General features: G+C 39.4%; 1 protein-coding gene across 1 annotated transcript; it reads left to right on the top strand.

Moving 5' to 3' along the window:
- Window positions 1-2,162: 2,162 nt before the first annotated feature.
- RGS13 (regulator of G protein signaling 13) lies at window positions 2,163-13,387 on the top strand. Its single transcript, XM_068199065.1, is given in 6 exon segments — window positions 2,163-2,228; window positions 6,625-6,683; window positions 7,047-7,115; window positions 9,678-9,739; window positions 10,983-11,149; window positions 13,190-13,387. Coding segments are annotated over 6 exon segments (621 nt in total).
- The last annotated feature ends 5,790 nt before the right edge of the window (window positions 13,388-19,177 follow it).

Genomic DNA, 19,177 nt, shown 5'->3' with positions numbered 1-19,177 from the left:
CTCCTTCAGTGTGACACCAGATGACATCTAGTGGAATTTGTATGCAACTCTAGGAAGGGTGGGATTTAGGTTAAATCGTGTAATTTTAGAGCGCAGCAGCACACCTGGTTAACAACTAAACTATCCACTCTTATGCTTTGCAAATATTCTGGAAAGGGAAGTAGATAGGTAACTTTCTGGGTCCCAAGCTATAAGTGACCATAGTGGAAAGAGCTGACACGGAGAAACACATTGTTCAATTGTTTTTGTAACCCATTAAGTACCAAATTTTTCTTTAGAGCATGGTCAAGGATACAACAAAACATGAAATTTGCAATAAATCCTGCACCTAAATACCCTCTTACTGTACAAGGCACCAGAGGTGTGCAGAAGTATTTTCTTCAGTTTAATAGTAAAAACAAACTTAGGGAGAAAACCCCAGGATGAGTTTATTTCAATTTTAAGCAGTATTACAGAATTTTTTAATGCCTGTAATACAGAAAAGAAAATGTTTGAACACAAAATCATTGGTTACTGATTCTCAGTCACTGCACAATTTAACTTTACAAAGATATGATCTTATATGTGGTCCTCTGAACATCAGCTGATAGGAAAAAAACCTAAATAGTTCATTACTGTTAATCTTAAAATGAGATTTTAGATGAGTTTTCCTTTAATGCAAATAAAGTTTAGAGTAAAAAAAAAAAAAAAAGATATAATTAGGCTTTTGCAAAAGAATGTGCTTAAGCCCGTGTAAGGTTTTTCCAAATATATATAGATCAAATAGTCAAATACTGGTACAAATCATGAGAGACTATTAGCATAATTGGGATTTTCATTCTGTAACTTTTCCAGAGTCAGTTATTAATAATGTGCTTTTTTTCTTATTTTAAATTTAAGGAGTTCTACAAATGAGATTCTTTATAGACATATTTTAACATGTCAAGTTCTGGCCCTCAGATTCTTTAGCATATAACTGCCTGCATATGAAGCATAAGAAGTGTGAGGAGGGCATGGAACAAACTTGAAGTATCTCACTGTTGTGATTATGTGAACAATCAGCTCAAGTTAATTTGCTCCTGCCCATTCCCATTAAAGAAATGGAACAAAATACTCCAAAATCCCGTGTAAAGCTGCAATGAATAAAGAATATGATTTAATGAAATAGCAATCAATAGGAAATAGATCACAGTGATATTTGCCCTTCCCTAAGCACAGGCCAAGGTCTCATGTGATGCTGCCCTGCTCTGCCACCAGGTTCTGCTGGAGGTGAGCATGCCACACACATTTCCTCCCCAGCAGAACCAGTGCTGTGGGAAAAATGATGCACATCTCATACACAAAGCCTGTGTACCAGTAGGGTGAGCTGCAATAAAATAAATGAGTGTACTGCATTGTTGGAGGCTCAAACTTCAGTTTAAGTTCCAATCCTACACGGTTCATGCTCTGCCTGAGAGCCTCTGTAAGAGGAAAAAAAGATAAGCTAGAGAAAGTTAAGACTGAAAGATATCACAGCACAGAGCTGGGCTGTCAGAGGGAGCAGGGACATGACCAACCTTCCCCTCCCAACAGGGTCACTCTGTGCCTTGTAGCCAATGGCAAATTCCCAGACATCCCAAGTCACAACCACCCCAGGAAGGACAGAAAGCCCTCCAGAAAGATCTCCTGCTGTGACTAATTTGCAGCAAGCAGCTGAGTCAGCGCTTAGTCTCAAAGCCCCAGCATCACTATAAAACTTGTCAGTCAGATCAGTCTTCCACTGACAAACAGCAACTTCAGTGCAATTGCACTGCACGGCTCCTTTCAAACACTTGGCTAGAGAAGAACGAGCAAAACATAGATATGTCCCAACTGAGAATGAAGCCATAACCTGGGCAACAGCTATAAGAAAAATTACAGAGGACCTCACACAAGTTTAAAAAGTTTTAATATTCCTCAGATTCTGTGCAGTAGCAAGTTGGCCAGGTAGGAATACACTAAAGCCTGACACTGATGGGTCCCAGCAGAAAAAGGCTCTCCCAGAGCACTCCAAAGTGCTGTCATAATGCTCCCTGTAAGAAGAAAGTTGGTTTCAGTGCAAGGATACTCGTGCTCTTTGTCTCATTTCAACATGGACTGCAGATTTCATAAAAAGAACTTTGATAAAGGAATGGAAAACATTGGACACAGAACTTGGACAATACATGGAAGATTTCAATGAAGTAGAGTACAGCTTCATGTCATTACAGTTGATCAGTAGAGATGTCAAGGTAATTTCAGTGTAAACAGGCTCTATCAGTGGAGCATCAGAGCCCAAAGGAGCTTTTTCTGATGGAAACCACGGCCAGTGTTTGCCTGTGATATGTATAAAAGAGGAGTCAGGCACTATTATGAGCAGCACAGACACGGACAGTGGGTACTAAGACCATCCACACTAAGAGAAAATAACAAAACAAAAAAGCAGGTCAAGACATTTGGAAAGCTACCCTGGCAAATGCAACTACTAAATGAAGCTTTTTAATCAAAGGAAACAACCCAAAAGAAGTTTCTGAAAGTATGAGATTTTGCACTTTGAAATATTACCAGGAAAATGTAGCATAGGTGAGGGAACACCTGTTTTTTCTCTTGGCATATAAAGTTTGCAGCATTGCAAAGGCATTCATGTTAGAAATGTTTCTGACATATATCCAGCTTTAGCCCTATATAGGTGAGTATTCTATGTAATAGTCAGTGCAAAATAATCTGAATAACCAGTGAGGTCGCACCTTGAGTGCTGTGTCCAGTCCTGGCCCCTCAGTTTGGGAAGGACATTGAGACGATTGAGCACATCCAGAGGATGCAATGAGGCTGGTGAGGGGCTGGGAACACAAACCCTGTGAGGAACAGCTGAGGGAGCTGGAGGTGTTCAGCCTGGAGAAAAGGAGACTCAGGGGTGACCTTATCACTCTCCAGAGCTCCTGAAAGGTGTCTGTGGTCAGGTGGGGTTGGTCTCTTTCTCCAAGCAACACTGACAGAACCAGAGGACACAGCCTTAAGCTGTGCCAAGGGAAATACAGGTTGGATATTAGGAAGAAGTTTTTCACTCAAAGAGTTAAAATTCTGGAATGGTCTTCCCAGGGAGGTGGTGGAGTCACCATCCCTGGATGTGTTTAAAAAAAGACTGGATGTGGCACTCGGTGCCATGGTTTAGTTGAGGTGTTAGGGCATATGTTGGACTCGATGATCTTTAAGGTCTCTTCCAACCCAGTCATTCTGTGAATTCTGTGTGAACACTACATGGGCAATCAGTTAGAACTTTTATTATAGCAGTTTCTCTCTGATGAAAGTTATGCTGCACACTAAAAGCTGTGGCATTTGGTAGTTTACAGATTCATTGGCACAGAATAAGGGTGCTCAGAAATCAAAATGTGTGTTGCAATTTGAAAGGTAAATAGATAATTTTCTTTGATGTACCAAATCAGTTTTTCTGATATTTCTCCATATAAAATATAAAATATAAAACCAGTTAAAAAGTCATTTCCAGATCAGCACTGCTTATATCTTTTACAGACATGAATAACTCCAGCACTTATATTAATTTATCATCAGTCAGGCAATTCCTTCTGCAAAAGAGTTGTAGCCATGTGGCTTTTTGTTTGATTACCAGTCCTGCAGGCAACACACAGCTCCTACACATTATAAAGCCTGTGGCATTGTTGCAATAATATCTTAGAACAAGCAAAGAGAGAGGACACTAGGCTACATAAATATTGTGTGAGAAGAGTTCCATGTTCCAAGTCAAGTTATGTGAACACCAGAAAGCTGTAAGCAGTCGTTAAGATGTAATTTACCATTTACAACAGATGACAGGGCACTAATAGGACACTGTCACAGGTAACAGGCCGCTTTTGTGGGAGTTCAATGATCCAAAACTAGCACCCTGCTCCAGGGTGTGCTGTAGCTTTTGTACTGCTCCTGTCTTGTTCTAGGGTTAAGACCACTTCAGCAGAAACACACAATGTCAGACTAATGAAACACAGACTATGCCTCAGTGGAAAGATGTTCCAAATCAGCACTGGTAAAGATAAAATCAGCATGCTCTGTTCCTTGTTCTGTTAGGAAATTAGTCTGACTTGAAGAGAGAACCACAGAGTCCTGAATGCGTATGCTTGGAAAATGTGTGTTCTCAACAAGTTTAAAGCTTCTAATTCATATTAAAATGGCTCCTCAGAACAATAACATTTCCTTACACAAAAGTCACTTCGTGCAGCTGTCACCTGAAGAAAAAATTAATAATTGGCACTTCAAATTCAGATGGAAGTAGCTGAACTAAATTACTTAATATTGCTTCATCTAATATTTCTTGAGAATGTCTGTATAGTAAGAAACCTACATGAATTTCTCTCAGTTTCAAAAAAGCTACAAAGGCTGCATTTCATTTACATTTCAGTGGATAGAAGATGAATGACTGCAACATGAAAACACCCAAAATAGAGGGCATTGGGCAATATAGCCTAAAATAAAGTGATACATAATAACCATATGCCAGAATTTAATGCATAATTTCATCTTACATATGGAATATTGTGTAGTTTTAGACAGTTATTTTAGGCAGAGGGTGAGATGAGTAAATGATAGTGGAGCAATTCCAAAGTCATGGAGTCCTAGCAGAGGACACAGTTGAGAGAATTCTGAAGCAGGCAGCAGCAACTGGCTGCTGCCAGGGAATGTGAGCAGGAGTTGCAGTGTAGCAGTTGGGCAAAGTTATGACATTTCAATACCCTGCAGGAAATGTACTGGGCAAGACTCTCATTTGATATAAAATTGAACATAGACCTCAGGGAAACAAGGAAAACAACACTAAAGGCAAAGGAAGCATTTCACAGCTTCAGAAAGCTGGGAGATAGAACCTTGTCCTGTGTTTGACTGTGTGCTTCATTTGGAAGGAAAAAATTGGTCATAGGTATAATATGTGCCAGTCAACCCCAAATCTGAAAGAAACTCCAAGTTTAAATAAATAAGGCTATTTTGATTTTAGGCAGGCCTATACAAACTTACAGTCCAATGTAAACTCAGCATTTGGCATTGCTTGAAAGCCAAAGGAGAAGCACTAAACATACCTCATGTCACAAGAGATTTTTTTATTTTGTCTCTTTTAGAAAAACATTTACAACTGCCTCATCCTAATAAACTACACCCTCTCTTATGGATATCATATCTGTATAAATGCAAGTTTTATATGACTTTTATTGACTTCGAGATACATGCTGGACATATATCAATGAGTTGTGGTTTGACACGGAAGTGAATTTTTTCAGGAAGTGGGGTCAAACTAATCAGTGGTCAGGTTTGGATACTGGCACCTAAAGTGACCACAGAAGGTATGGATACACCTCTGAGAACACAGGGAGTTAGAAGCAAGAACTCCCAGGGGAGCTTTCTCTTTGGTTCCGGTCAGAGGTCAGGGTGCAGTGCAGACCTCCCTGCCCAGCCATGGGGCTGGGTGGGGGAGGGGAAGCCATGCGGCCTGGTCGAGGTGAGCCGAGGGGGCTGAAGGACTGGAACTGAGCCAGCTCCTGTGGACGGAAGGGTGGAGAGAAGCGGAGATGCCTTTGTCATTCCCCCCACAGAGGGAAGAGACAGAGAGTCCGGACGGCACCTATAACTTTGCCAGCGGAGAAGAAAGAGAAGCGGGGGGAAGATGCCCAGCCTTGGCCTTGGGAATCAGCTGCTGGGCAGCGATTTCAGCCATCCAGGGAGTCTGAACTTTTAACCCTTTCCTGGGAAATGAAGGCTTTGTAAAATATTACTCCTCTTTGATTTGAAGTAGAAGAGAGACAGTCTGGGATCTGATATGTTGGAAGAGGAAATTTTTGGGTGGAAGGAGATGATGGAGTGGCTTGTGGCTGGACTTTTCTTATTAACCATAGACTGAACCAAATTCTCCTGCAATAAAAAACTGCATTTTAGGGGGATGCAGTGGTGAACCAAAGAGACATGCTTCAGCAACCACCAGCACAGAAATGGAGAGAACAGAGGAAAGCTGAGGAGGGAATGGTGATGCCCTCTGTCTTCAGGAAGAAGATGATCTCTGTTCTTAGACCCTCGGCCCCAGGGGGAAAATGGGGGGACTGTGGTCCCAAGATGAGATGCTGAACTGTTGTCTCTTTTGGTCCGTGGCAAAGCATCCTAAAGGAGCCCTATGAGCAGTCTGTCCATGCACGGTGGTGAGAGCACTGTGACATGGAAAGGAGAGTGTCACCGTGGCAGATTTTCTCCGGACAGTTGCCATGTGTGACATGGAAACACAGGGGTGGCAATTGTGTTTCCTGGGGGAGTCTGTGGCACAGGAGAGACTCCTGTCTCCTTTGAGGGACTGAGTATTGATTATCTGAAGGGTGGCAACTTGATCAGGAATCCTGGGTAGTATCCCACTGTTGGGTTTGTTTAGAAATCAGGTGGGAGGAGGAGGGGTGTTTTGGAGGGTCTTCATCCTGGATGAAGTGTCTGTGTTTTTTTATAGTAGTAGTAGTTTAATAAGGTTTTTTTTTTTTCTTTTGTTATTAAGCTTGAGCCTGCTCTGCTCTGTTCCTGATCACATCTCACAGCAATTATTTGGGAAAGTGCATTTTCATGGGGGCGCTGGCATTGCACCAGTGTCAAACCATGACACAATGTTAATCTCAGATACTTAGCAATTTATTCAGCATTGTCCAGTTTACATTGAGCTCTGATCCTTGATCCTGGTCACCCTGACCTTTCAGGGGAAAAAAAGACTTCTAGTTTCATTCTGCTTTAGGACAGGCTCAACCTTCAATCTCCTTTCATATTTGGAGAAGCAAAGAGGGAAAATTATTAACATTTCTATTCTTTCCTGAGAGATGTCCACTGGATTGCCTGGTAATTTGCCTTTTTTTAAGTTCTTATATCTTACAAAATATATTTTTGTCAAATGCTTCAGAAATGACTCATGGATAAAGATCAGATGTACAAAATAAGAATACTGCTAGAACCGATTGCACTGCTATACGTATAAATGATAAGTTTTTATTTAAGAAAGTCAGAGCTCAGCACAGCAGATTAAAAACTCTCATATTTTCCATATTTAGGAGAATGAGTCCAAATACTTGCTGGCTTTGCAAGATATTCAGAGCAGAAGAAAATGGGATAAGTTCTAAGTAAATAAGGATAAGTTTCTTATGTTCTGCAGTCCACGCAGCTGAGTAGGAGAAACAAACCCCTCAAAATTCACAGTGGAAGTTTTCATTGTAAGCTTAAGATCATGTAAAAGAGGGCAACTCCTTCACAGCTGCCCCAGCCAAGCACCTTCTGGCAGCCCCTTCCTCAACAGCACACAGATGTACGCTGGCATATCCCACTGGATATTCCCTTAATGTTACACAGGCATGGGCCCAAACTCACCCCTGGATTAAGTCCAGATTTGGACCTGGGAGGAATTAGAAAGCCAAATATTTTGGGTCCACCTTTTAAAAGAATTCAGGCTGTTGGCAAAGGCTGAATATTCATGTGGTTCATAAGAGACATGGCCAAGTAGCTCCTGCAAGTCCTCAGGTGCCATCAGGCTCTGTGGGGGCCAAGAACTGCCAGGAATTTGGGGGACATGTCCCTTTGGGATGGTGGAGTGCTTCCATCCAAAATGCCTTCTGCTGGTATGAGATCAGACACAGAACTGATTTATTGAGACACATCCCCCACGGCAATACTAAGGAGCACCTGATGACCCCTGAAACTGCCATTTGGGTGAAATCAGGAGTAGAAATCCAGAAAGTGTTTCCAACTACAGGATAAGGATTTCTGCACCATGGTGATGAGGGGAGCCACTCACAGCAGAGGGTGTACAATAAGTGAGAAACAGCTCCCACAGGACACTACAATTTAAATTTTTGAGTCCCAGCTATAAAGCCTTAGTTATTTTGGGAGATGTTTTTTTTTCAGTGTAATATATGTACTTCAGCAAACCCAATCATGTTGCAGATCAGTGCAGCAAGACATTTACTATCAGAACAACAGCTACTAAAGGGGTATTAATACAGATCACCATAACCTATTTCCTTACTTTCCTTCATGTTGTCCTGATTGTTAAAGGAAAGTAAAAAGGTTTTCCTCTGTGTCAGCTGCTCCATCAGGCAGGGTTTTTTTCTGCTTCACAAATTAATGCTAAAGACAAATAATCAGAAATGGAAATAAGATGGCTCTCCTGATGATGTTCAGTGAGACAGACAAGATTGTCACTCATACTATACAAGTGCTGTTACTGACAGGTGAAAAATTATCTGCATCAGGTGAAAATTACCAGCATCAGGAACAGCAAATATGACTCAGAAGTAGTTTTTAAGGAGAAAAAAAATCATTCAAAGAACTAGAGATTTACACTCCCCATAACCATATGCTTTATGAGTTTTTATAGAGACAAGGCTAATAGCTCATGAGAAGGAAAAAAAATCCTTTAGTTGCAAGAGTTACTAGTGAGTTACTGACACCACAGTTCAATAGTGGTAGCATTTCTCTTACTCTATATTTCTTTGACCATGTCAGACTGATCACAAGCCTGAGAAAATAAATGCCTAGTCACGTACATTTTCAGAGAAAGAGAGAGTTGTATCAAGGTATAAATAAATTAAAAATCATTACTAATTAAAAAAAAACTACAGAGCAGGTAATGTTCTGCAGCAGAAATCTATAAAGCATCATGCAGCACTCATACCAAAGCCAATTTTGATTTAAAATTTAAAAAGCCCTGTGATACGAAATAGTTGTCAACAAAATTATAGCTGCCATGATAAGCAAATATTCAGTGAGGGAGGATCAATGAGAGGGGATCTTACTCCAAGTTTGGCTGACGCATAATGGAAAGCACTCACTGGAATACATCCCCTGTCCTTCCTTTTACTAACATAAGCATCTCTTCCAAGTTACCAGCATTGGTGTCCTAAAACTGCAATACTTGAAAACATGTTGGTGTAAATGGAGCTACATGAACTTAAATGGAGATACTGCTCTCAAATATTTGTTTTTCCTTAAATTGTTTAGTCTCTCACCTCACTACTTCCATGTTCTTTCCCAGAATCATGCATGAGACTCCTACAAGCTTATGAACTTACTGTTTAAGAATAGCAAACATGAAAGTAAAATCTGATTTTAGCCACTTCCAAGGGCTGCGCAGATTAGCAATAATGTGTCACACTGCATTGTAAACAACTGGTGAGAGATGGAAGTCTCTTCCAGCTAAGATTGCAGTAACCTTTCATTATTTACCTTATGCTTGGAGCTTATATTCAGCTCTAAGATGATAAGTCAACTTTGATGTTAAAGGCCTTGAAATATTGCAATAAGATCTTGTGCCCCAAAGACTTTGCTACTAAATGAAAACATCAATATTTCCTGAATTCTACGATGATTCCTGTCTCCAAAGAAGTTGCTGTCTAGAAAGGCAGTACTTTTCTTGTGTTTCTCCTACGCACAGTTTAAATAAGTGAATGCCATTTCTAGAGGAATTACATGGACACCCTTGAAATGGAACTGCATTTGTTACAGCAAGAAAAATATTTGTCTTGGCATAGGAAGCACAAGATCTGGAAGACACAAGAAAGACTTTAAGGTAAGGTAAGATTCATAAAGCTCATATTTAAATTAAGGGACAGATTTTCAACAAGGTAATTAAGTTTTTTATACTTTGAGCCATGGCTAATCCTGCAATAATGACCTCCTTTTTTCTAAAGGGTGTTTTTGGAGGAAGTGCTACAGTGGTCCCAGTCTTTTGAAAATCTGGTAACAAGCAAATGTAAGTAATTGTGTGCTTGTGTCCCAGATGGACTGCTGAGAAAAGTTCCCACAAAGCAAAATCAGCAACTCATGCTGCATAATATATGCTGCTTTATACGCAACTAATGATAACCAACTTTGTGACATGCCTAGCACACATCACACTGGAAATAAACATAGCATGCTGCAAATGCTTTCCCAAACTTGCCATTTCTGCAATCATGTGTAATTCCTTTACAGACACGTAATGAGGGCATGGTTTGTCTGCCACATCCACACTTAGAGTACTGAATAGCACCTTATATTAGCAGAAAAGTGACAAAATTCACTTGTGAAATCCTGCATGCACCAAAGAGACCATATAATGGCATATCTATTCAGGGGAATGCCATGGAAGGCAGCTCCAATATTCAGGGATGGGAAGAACTGTAGATGCAGTAGTAATTCTGAACTTTCCCACTCCATCCCCCTCTGCTTCATATAGGGCTCAGAGCTCTCCCAAATTTCTCGTATGAGCAGCAGTCCAGAACATCACTGCTGAATTACATTTTTTAAAATAGTGATGAAAAAAATCACAGCACAAACACAAACCTCTAAAAATTACTCCTGAGGACTGGCATTATTTTCAAACTGCAGAAAAATTACAAAAAAAAAGACCAACAGCATTTGTAACTCAAAAATTTTGCCATTAAAATCTTAAACAACCTAGTATGTTACAGCACAGGAAGAAACTCCTCAACAGAAAACTGTTCAAAGAGACAAAATGGCAGCAGAAGCAGCAGGCACACATGTGATCATCACGTCTGCCAGATGTGCTCAACATCTTCAGAAATTTGAAAGGCCAGAATGCTGCACAGCAACAAAGTTTGCTTTAAATAAAACACTTCAAGCTCCCAGCAGTAGTCAGAATGATGCCCTTCTTAAAATGCCTCCTTCACTGCACTTAAAAACACGACTCATTGAATTTTAATTAATTTAAAAGCTTTATGACACCCAAAATGGAAAGGTGGACTGACATAAAAAAACAGATACTCTAAACCTAGTGGATTTGCAGCTCTTTAGGAAACATGGGCAAAGCGTTTGCTTACCTTAGATTTACTGTGGGATTAGATTTACTAGGGAGCCCTGCATGTGCAGGAAAATGCAAAGTTGAAGTGTAGGGCCAAGACACTACTTTATAAGTATCCCTATTAATTCCAAAGCACTCTAAAGGTAATGCATGTAGAGAGGCAATATAAATTTGGCTTCTGAAATATTTACAGATGGGCCTATCATCTATAAGGCCTACTTGAAGACAGAACACAGTGATGAAAACATAGAATTCTGGCTTGCCTATGAAGCTTATAAGAAGATAAAATCACAGAGGAAAAGGATTTCCATGGCCAGGAAGCTCTTTACAAGTTACATCCAACCCCAGGCTCCCAACAAGGTGACTACAAGATCACGAGCTCTTTATTTTATAGAAATGCCTGAAGTGTCACACAGCAGACCAACAACAAATGCCTAGCTCCTCTTGTACCAAAGGGAGTGAAAACTGCTATTCATCCTCCCCCCAAACTCTTTTCCACACAGAATTTTAATATTTGAATCCACATCTCATCTATAGGCGAATCTTTCAACTACATCCACCAAGAACACAAGCAAAATGCACAACTCAGTTAAGAACCAAATTCATGGATCTGTTCTCTTTTTTTTCTTTTTAACATCAGATCCAGAGACTATTGATATCACTTCACTATATTTTGGATTATCCCATTGCTACATATATCTATCTGTATATCAGTATCTCAGTCTGGCCTTTGCAAGAGTAAATATAACTGAGCAAAGTAAAAAACTCTACCCAGTGCTGTCCCCTTTGCAAAATGAGTGAAAAGAAAGATTCCAAGACACATTACTTTTTGTTTGTTTGTTTGTTTGTTTGTTTTGTTGGTTTTTTTTGGTTAAGGAAAACAGCAAATTTGTATGTAAAGTATCTGATTTTTTCCCCTGACAAATGGCTATAGAAAAAAGTCATTCCTGCTCAGCCAGACATGCTCTATGACCTGTAAACATTCCTGCTTATTACTCTTCTTGCAAAACTAAGCCAACACTAGCTTTAACTGCCACTGCCTTAGTGGCAGGCTGTGCCACTGGCAGGCTGACATAACTAAAGAATCATGCTACATTATTTTCTGGTTTATGTGTAACAATGAAATTATTATAGAGTCTCAAAATGCAGCCTCCCTGCTGGCACTGGAGGAGAAGCCAAATCCAAATTAGTTGGATTTCCAAATGTTGGCTGAGAGCAGTTGCTTTAAATGAGTAAACCACTCCCTCTAATCCAAAACTTGAGCAAATTTTAAAGCTCTCTCTGTTGGTTTTAAATGCCAATTGGCACATTGGCACAACAATGCATTCTTTTTTCTTTTTTTTTCTCAGTTTTTTTTTTTTTAATTATTTTAAATTTTTTTTTTTAGTATATGCAGCTATAGGGAACTCAGCAACACATATGCACTTACAAAAGAGAAATGTCAGTATTGCCAACCACAAATTCATTAATCAAATGTAAGGGCTTAAATCAGGACAGTTATAAATAAGCTGTGCTATTTTTTCTAAATTAGTGTGTGTTTGAATCTTTCTACTGGCTGTCTGGTTTCTAGAGCTTCAGGACAGCCCAATTTCACATTTTCTTGATATTCACTATTAACACAAGAACTATGTACCACTCTAAAAAAACTAGATGTTCATGAGGATATGAAACACAATTTATATTCAAATTACAGCAGCATTTAAAAAGGGGCCACTCAAATGTCTCCTCTGGAGAAGGAAGATCTCAACCCATGAAAGACATCAGCACCAACCAAATCTTTAGAGGTCTCCTCTCCACACTAACAGACAAGGTCAAGCTGAGCACAACCAATGGAACTCCTCATAAGCTGACGGGTTTTCAAAGGGTTCCTTTTATCTGGTGTTTTTGCTGACCACCAGACCTTTCTGCTGTTACATACCTGCAGAGATTCAGTTTATCTGCTACAAACCATGAATTGCAGCAGGAAAACTCTAGGAACGAAAACTTATCCTAAACAAGGTTGATATATTGGCTCAATTTTATCTCAGGCTATAACACTTTTAGCCTTTTTTTTTTTTCCCACTGGTGCTGTGCACCTCCAGGCACTTGTACTCATCAGGGTTTTTCTGGAACCTAACTGTAGCTCTAGGAACAATTCTTAGCAGAGAAAAGGAGTGTTGGATACCAGCTACTCCTTCCACTGCAGCCATGTTGGCAGGACAACTCCTGCCTGAATTGTCCCTGTTCTCTTATTCTCCCTAGAAGTAGTGACCAAACCAAACTCATCCGGCCAAACTCCCTCACATTTGGCGCCTTGCCATATTCTGCACACAGGCCCAGCAACACAGACTTCACTGCTGCTCTTGACCTCCACTAATCACAGTAGTCAGGACTGAACTGGCTTTCCCATTTATGTTTCAGATAAACATTGACAGTCCTGCAAGGAAAGCAATTATAAAGAATATTCAAGAGCCAACACAGTCTTGCTTTGATGAAGCACAGAGAATAATCTACAGGCACATGGAAAGAAATTCCTACCCACAATTTCTTAAATCACAGGTCTACCAAAAGCTCAAACAGAGTCTTCAAACTAATGGCAATAATTCAATGGGAAATTGAAGAGAATGGTTGAAAATGTAAAAAGGTTTCTTCTGGTACACAAGTGTTTAAGATTTAACGAAGAGAGCAGAAATCGGGCAACCGAGGAATACTATTACTTTTATGTTTAACTGTTCTGTTGATGTTAGAATTCACAATGCACTATCTTCCCTCTCCCCAAGGAAGACTCCTTGATTTGTTTTCCTCTCCCCACAATAAAACCCTAAAAACTAGGGTTTAGGGAAAAGTAAAAGTATTTTTTAAAAAGCATTTTGCTTTTTAAAATAGCAATAGGGAAATAAATGTTTATTTGACTATGCAATACATGAGAAAAAACATCTGCATTGCTGCATTTGCTGTTGTTTTAGTTTTACAGTCTTTCAACGTAAAAAGATAAATTTGAAATACAGCTGTTTGCCTAAACTATGGAGTATAGTATTCATGTGTATTCATTGGTGTAGGGTCAAGTTTATGCTGATTATCATGTAAAACACGTGCTATGAAGGCACTTGATCTACAGTATACTAAAATATTACCAGTGTCTTCTGAGTTTTTCTTCAGAGATAAAATGCATTGGTATTTGGCTTGTTTTTCTGAGTATGGATTTACAAACACATTACTTTCCCTTCAGACTCCCTGAGAATTCGATACAAGCAAGCCTGACCCTTAAACATCCTCCTGCAGCACAGACAGGTCTCTCTCATCCATAAACTGTCAAAAACAAACTGTTGATTTGTTAATCAATTATTACAGTACCCTGGTTTACATCAGTAACTAATCTGATAATCTCAAACCTCATTAAAATTGGACTCTAAGCAGCACATGAATGTGGTGCACAGCATAGGCTACTCCTGCAGAGGGACAGTGATTTACTGATGACAGATAAGTATGCTGATCAATAAATATCAAATGTACAATATGATGTCTGGCTTTGTGGGAGGTTATATTGGTAAATTGTAATTATATGTGGGCTCTAATGACAATGTGGCAATGACAATGGGTGAGGAACCGGATATCTTCAACTTATCAGTTATCTAAAGCCTCAAAAATTCTTTTCATCCATCATTCTTTATTGAATTCTTAAGCTAGGATTCATGCATATGTCCATAGCAGAATACAAAGCAAGTCTGAGCATAACCTCCACCAGCACAGAAAGTTTTAAGAGAATTTGGTGTTGTAAGAAAAGGGAGTGCTACTATAACAGATAATCCTTTCCTTTTGCAGTGACCCCATATAAAAGGGATTGCCACACAAATATGTGATTATACAGCTCATAAAACCACTCAGCAAGAAAAGACTCCCCAGGAAATCCAGCTAGGGATAGCACAGTTTTGCTGCTGTTAATTACTGAAGAGCGTACAGAGTATTGGACTTCAGTTTGATTAGGCCTGCAAGATGCCACAACACAGAAAAAAAAATTATAGATAGGATCTATTAAAAAAAGCAATTCTTGCAGGGAAGCAAATCGGTGACAAAAGCCTGCCTGAGTGGAAGTTAAAAAAAACCAACAAAATACACACAATAAATAAACCAAGGATCACATTAAGGAAAGTCTTCCCATTTCTGTTTGACTTAGAAATTGAGAAGACCTTGATATCTGTGTTTAAGTGGAAGAGCCTTGTGGTGACCAAGAATAAGAACTTTGCATACCCAAATTGGTCCAGCATGCACAGCCTTCCAAAGGGGTCACTCAAAGGGCTGCTCAGGTCCTAGGCTGATAGAGAGACCCTTCCTCCCTGCAGAAAGGAGATGATCCAGAAGGAGGAAAAAACCCACCCACAGAAAATACTGAAGGAAATCACAGAGGGACTCACAACCATGTTTTCATGTCACAAAATGTTTAGTGAGTATTTTACAGATCACGAGTCTACCAACCTTTACTCTTGGTGGGCTTATTAATTTTATATTTCCTTCTAGAAATAAATAAAATGTTGGGTTTTGGGGCTTAGTTTCCTCTCCCCCATGTCTATTCCACACTCTCCAGTTGGGGAAAAAAAAAGAGGGTCCTTTTCCCAAAATAGATTTGTTGTTAACTGCTAGAGATCTTTCTCTTGCTTGACTTTTCTTTTGGGTTACCAGATGCAGGGCAATAACACAGTATTTCATCAAGTCATATGATTTATAAAACAGTAACTAGTGGCTGCTGCAGTAACAAATCACTGCTTTTGTCATTTTCATTAACAGCACTTGAACGAGTTCAGGTATACTTTTCCACTGGCAGACAAACCTAAAAGGCATTTGTTCACATTAATCATTTAAAGCTACTGTTAAAAAAAGATAAAAAACTTGGAAATAGCTAAACTGGCAGAATTCTCCTTCTCTCATTTATTTAAGAATAAAAAAAAAAAAATCAAAGGAGTGATTCTTCAAATATTAAGTTTGGCAAGATTCAAATGCAGATTAATAAGACCCCTATAGCAATTAAATTTATTCAATCCTGGAAACTGTTGACCTATGGAGGCTCCCTTAAAAAACCATAAAAAGCAACCCATATTGGACAGATGGTCTAGGGCATTTTTGGGTTTTGTTTTCAAAAGAGATGACAATTGGATCTCTTTTCCTTTGTAAATATGAGCTACTTTGGCCTACTTTCTTAATAACAGCTGTGAAATTTATACTCTATGATTATCCTGTTAAATCCATGAATTTTACATCAACTCTTTGTGTACAGATGGTTAAGCATAGAATTAAAAATGCAGATTGTAGATCAGGTCTATAAAACAAAGTAAAAATCTGCTTATAATTAGAGTCGCTCAAAATAAAACTTTAGAAATAACCTAGCCTGTTTTTTTTTTTTTGGTATAGATAGGTAATAAATGAGACCATAAAATGTCTCTCCACTGTGCATTCCAATGATTTCAGAGAATAAGTTGTTGGGAGGCTTTTCTCTCAAGTTCTCATTATTTTTGTACTTCCATACTAACTCTAGATATTCCGTCTTTCAGCTCCCAAGAAATGAATGTTAGGCAGTCTCACTCTACGTGCAGCAATGAGCCATTACACAGAACTTGGTAAAGTAGACAAGCGATCTAAACAAATTGTGAACAGAGATGTTTATCACCAATTAAAGGCCAGATGAGGATGTTTGGGAACTTACATCTTCACAGGAAAGGGAAATGACTGCAGCATTTCCAAGTATTACCAAATGTACAGTACTGTTGCAATCACAGGGTCCTTCAGAAACTGATGTTTGATCTAATGTTCACTAAACAGAGAGCAATGGAAGAAGTCCTCCAAAAAGAACATTTTGCTGCATGTGCTGATGGCTACAGAACATAGCTGGTTTTGGGCAAAGACTGCATCCTGACACAGGTTTACCTACATTCTCCTACAATGCAGCCTCACAGAAGTGGTTATCTCAGTAGAATTACCCATTTAATTTATGTCAGTAGTTTTAAGAAGCTTTGCTATTAAAATCTTAAATCTCAAATTTTAAAAAGGTTTTAGAAAATATAAACTTAAAAATTCAAATTTAAAATAGCAGACCCAAATCAGGGTCTGATTAGAATACACAAAAAAATCTAACTTTTTTTTTTAATCAAAAAGGAAAAAAGATATTGGTGAAACAAAGAAAGATAAAAAAATGCAAAAGGACCAAACTATGCACTGAGGAAGCAAATCATGCAGTCCAGAACTCTTTGAGATACTACACATCATATGTATGCAGATTCTAAGAACTGTGAATTCTCATTACACCCAAAACAAGATCTCAGCCACTTGCAGCCAAATTATGCAATGAGTTCTTCAGAAAGGAATGCAAATTATTAAGAGCACAATCATGTCATATTCTGGATCCTAGGCAGTGCCTTTCTGTTGACTTTCACATGTCTGCATGTCCTTCTGAGAGCTGTGACATGGAATGGGATGTTGTGAAGTGTTCTGCAGCTGCTCAGCATTATGAGCACACACATTCTGCCTTGGCTGAGTCGCACAAACCCTTCATAGTGTGTGAACCCCTTGGGATGTGTGGAGCTTCTCCCGGGACCAGGACATCTGCCACAGGTCACTGGACATCCCATCCATGCCCTGCTGGTAAGTGGATGCTACAGGGGATCCTAGAGCATCTCTGTAGGACCAGAGGCCTGTGCTTACACAACTGAATCTTAAATCTACCAGCTGAAGGTTTCACATTTGCCAGCCTTTACTCACCACTGACATCTTACAACAGCCTTTCAATAAATGGTTCATCTATAAACTTCTTTTTCTTTCCAGAACTGCCATGATTATCATCTCAAGATTCCCGTACCTCAGATTTCGCTCAACTCAAAATATGACACAACTATGCAGAGACTAGGAGCCGCTCCTCACTGCAAGGACATGCACCTCATAAAACTGGGAAATGGGGTAGGTCCACATTGTGGGGATCACACAAATAGGGGGTTTCAACCATGACAAACCTCCACCAATGAGCTACAGCCCTCCTTCCCAACTACAGCTCTCCAATGCCACGTCCTCTCTCTGGATGTCTGCATTAGGTGCACAGACCTGAGGATAAGGGGGAAATCCTGAGGCTTTACATGAGGCCAGGAAAAAGACTGCAGTTCTTCTTCCACAACCCCACCCTCGTGTAAGTTGCAGGACCCCATAGATCCATAGCCTGTACTTCTCAGTGGGAATCAACTCGGAAGCCAAACCCTAAAAGAGGGTATCAAAGACTTGATGTGAACATTGCCTTCCTGCCCAGCTGCTGAGAGCATCCACTCTGCCAGGCTGGTGAGGCACAACACCTAATCCCAGCTGGAGATTGCATTTCTGATTGCTGGCATTCCTGGTGCTTGTGAAATGCAAACTGCCTCTGCATCTGCTAGCTCCTGAAGGAATGTGGCATTCAGCTCCTCACAGAATGAGTTTGCTACCTTAGTCTTGTGTCCTGGCTTGCCTGTCTCTCAAGTCTCAGGCTACTACGTCAAAACTTGCCCAGAACATCCATCACAAGGGCTGTGACTACACACAACACCAGCCATGGCAAATAGTTTTTCCTCCCACAGCCCTCACATGCAAGTGTTGATTCCAGTAATCACCTCAGAAATAAACAGGTGAGTAAACAGGAACGAGATTCCCCCCCCCCCCCCCTTCCAAAGAAATTGTTACATACTCAATTATTTCATGGAATTATTTCCTTCCTGACCTGATCTACTTTGCCTTTGAAAAGAAAAAGGGAACAGGGCTGTAACTTTACCTGCATAAAAATTAAGGAAAGAATTCCCAAAATTTGTAAAAGCAGTTTTCAGACATTTGCAATTCTTAAAGATTTATCATTTACAATACATTACCCAGTCAGTTCCTAATGAGTCTTTCAGGACTATGGCAGATTACATTAATTCTCAACAGCAGTAACCATTCACATTTTCTATTAATTACTTTACCAGTGAATACCTACTTAGTTTTTAGTATAATAATTCAAAAAACTCTGCATTGAATGAAAAAACTTCAAAAGGACGAAACACCTAGCTTTTGAAACATTGCCCATGTTTTCTTTACTCAAAATTGTGTCTGTTGCTGAAATTATCTTTTTAATAATGAAAGAGGATTTTATAACTAATACATGTAATCTCATTTCACTTCAGATAGTAGTGCAGACATTACTTGTTTATTCCTCATTACCTTCTTCACACTCTCACTGTTTTTCATTTTAGCTGTACCTTTGCAACAGTTCCTGCTAGCAGGCACTTGGCTCTTGTTTCCTAGAACATATTTTCTTTATATATTTATCTCAGTATCTCTGCAAATTCCTTCCCATTCTGTCTTCTATATTTTTTGCATTCTTTTTAAAAGCATATTTAACAGTCACATATTCCAGGATTTTAAAGG

The sequence above is a fragment of the Anomalospiza imberbis genome, chromosome 9 (assembly GCF_031753505.1).
Source record: "Anomalospiza imberbis isolate Cuckoo-Finch-1a 21T00152 chromosome 9, ASM3175350v1, whole genome shotgun sequence".
In the NCBI taxonomy this organism is placed as follows: Eukaryota; Metazoa; Chordata; class Aves; order Passeriformes; family Viduidae; genus Anomalospiza; species Anomalospiza imberbis.
Note: the sequence above shows the minus strand (reverse complement) of the source record. Positions and strands in the feature narration are given on the sequence as shown.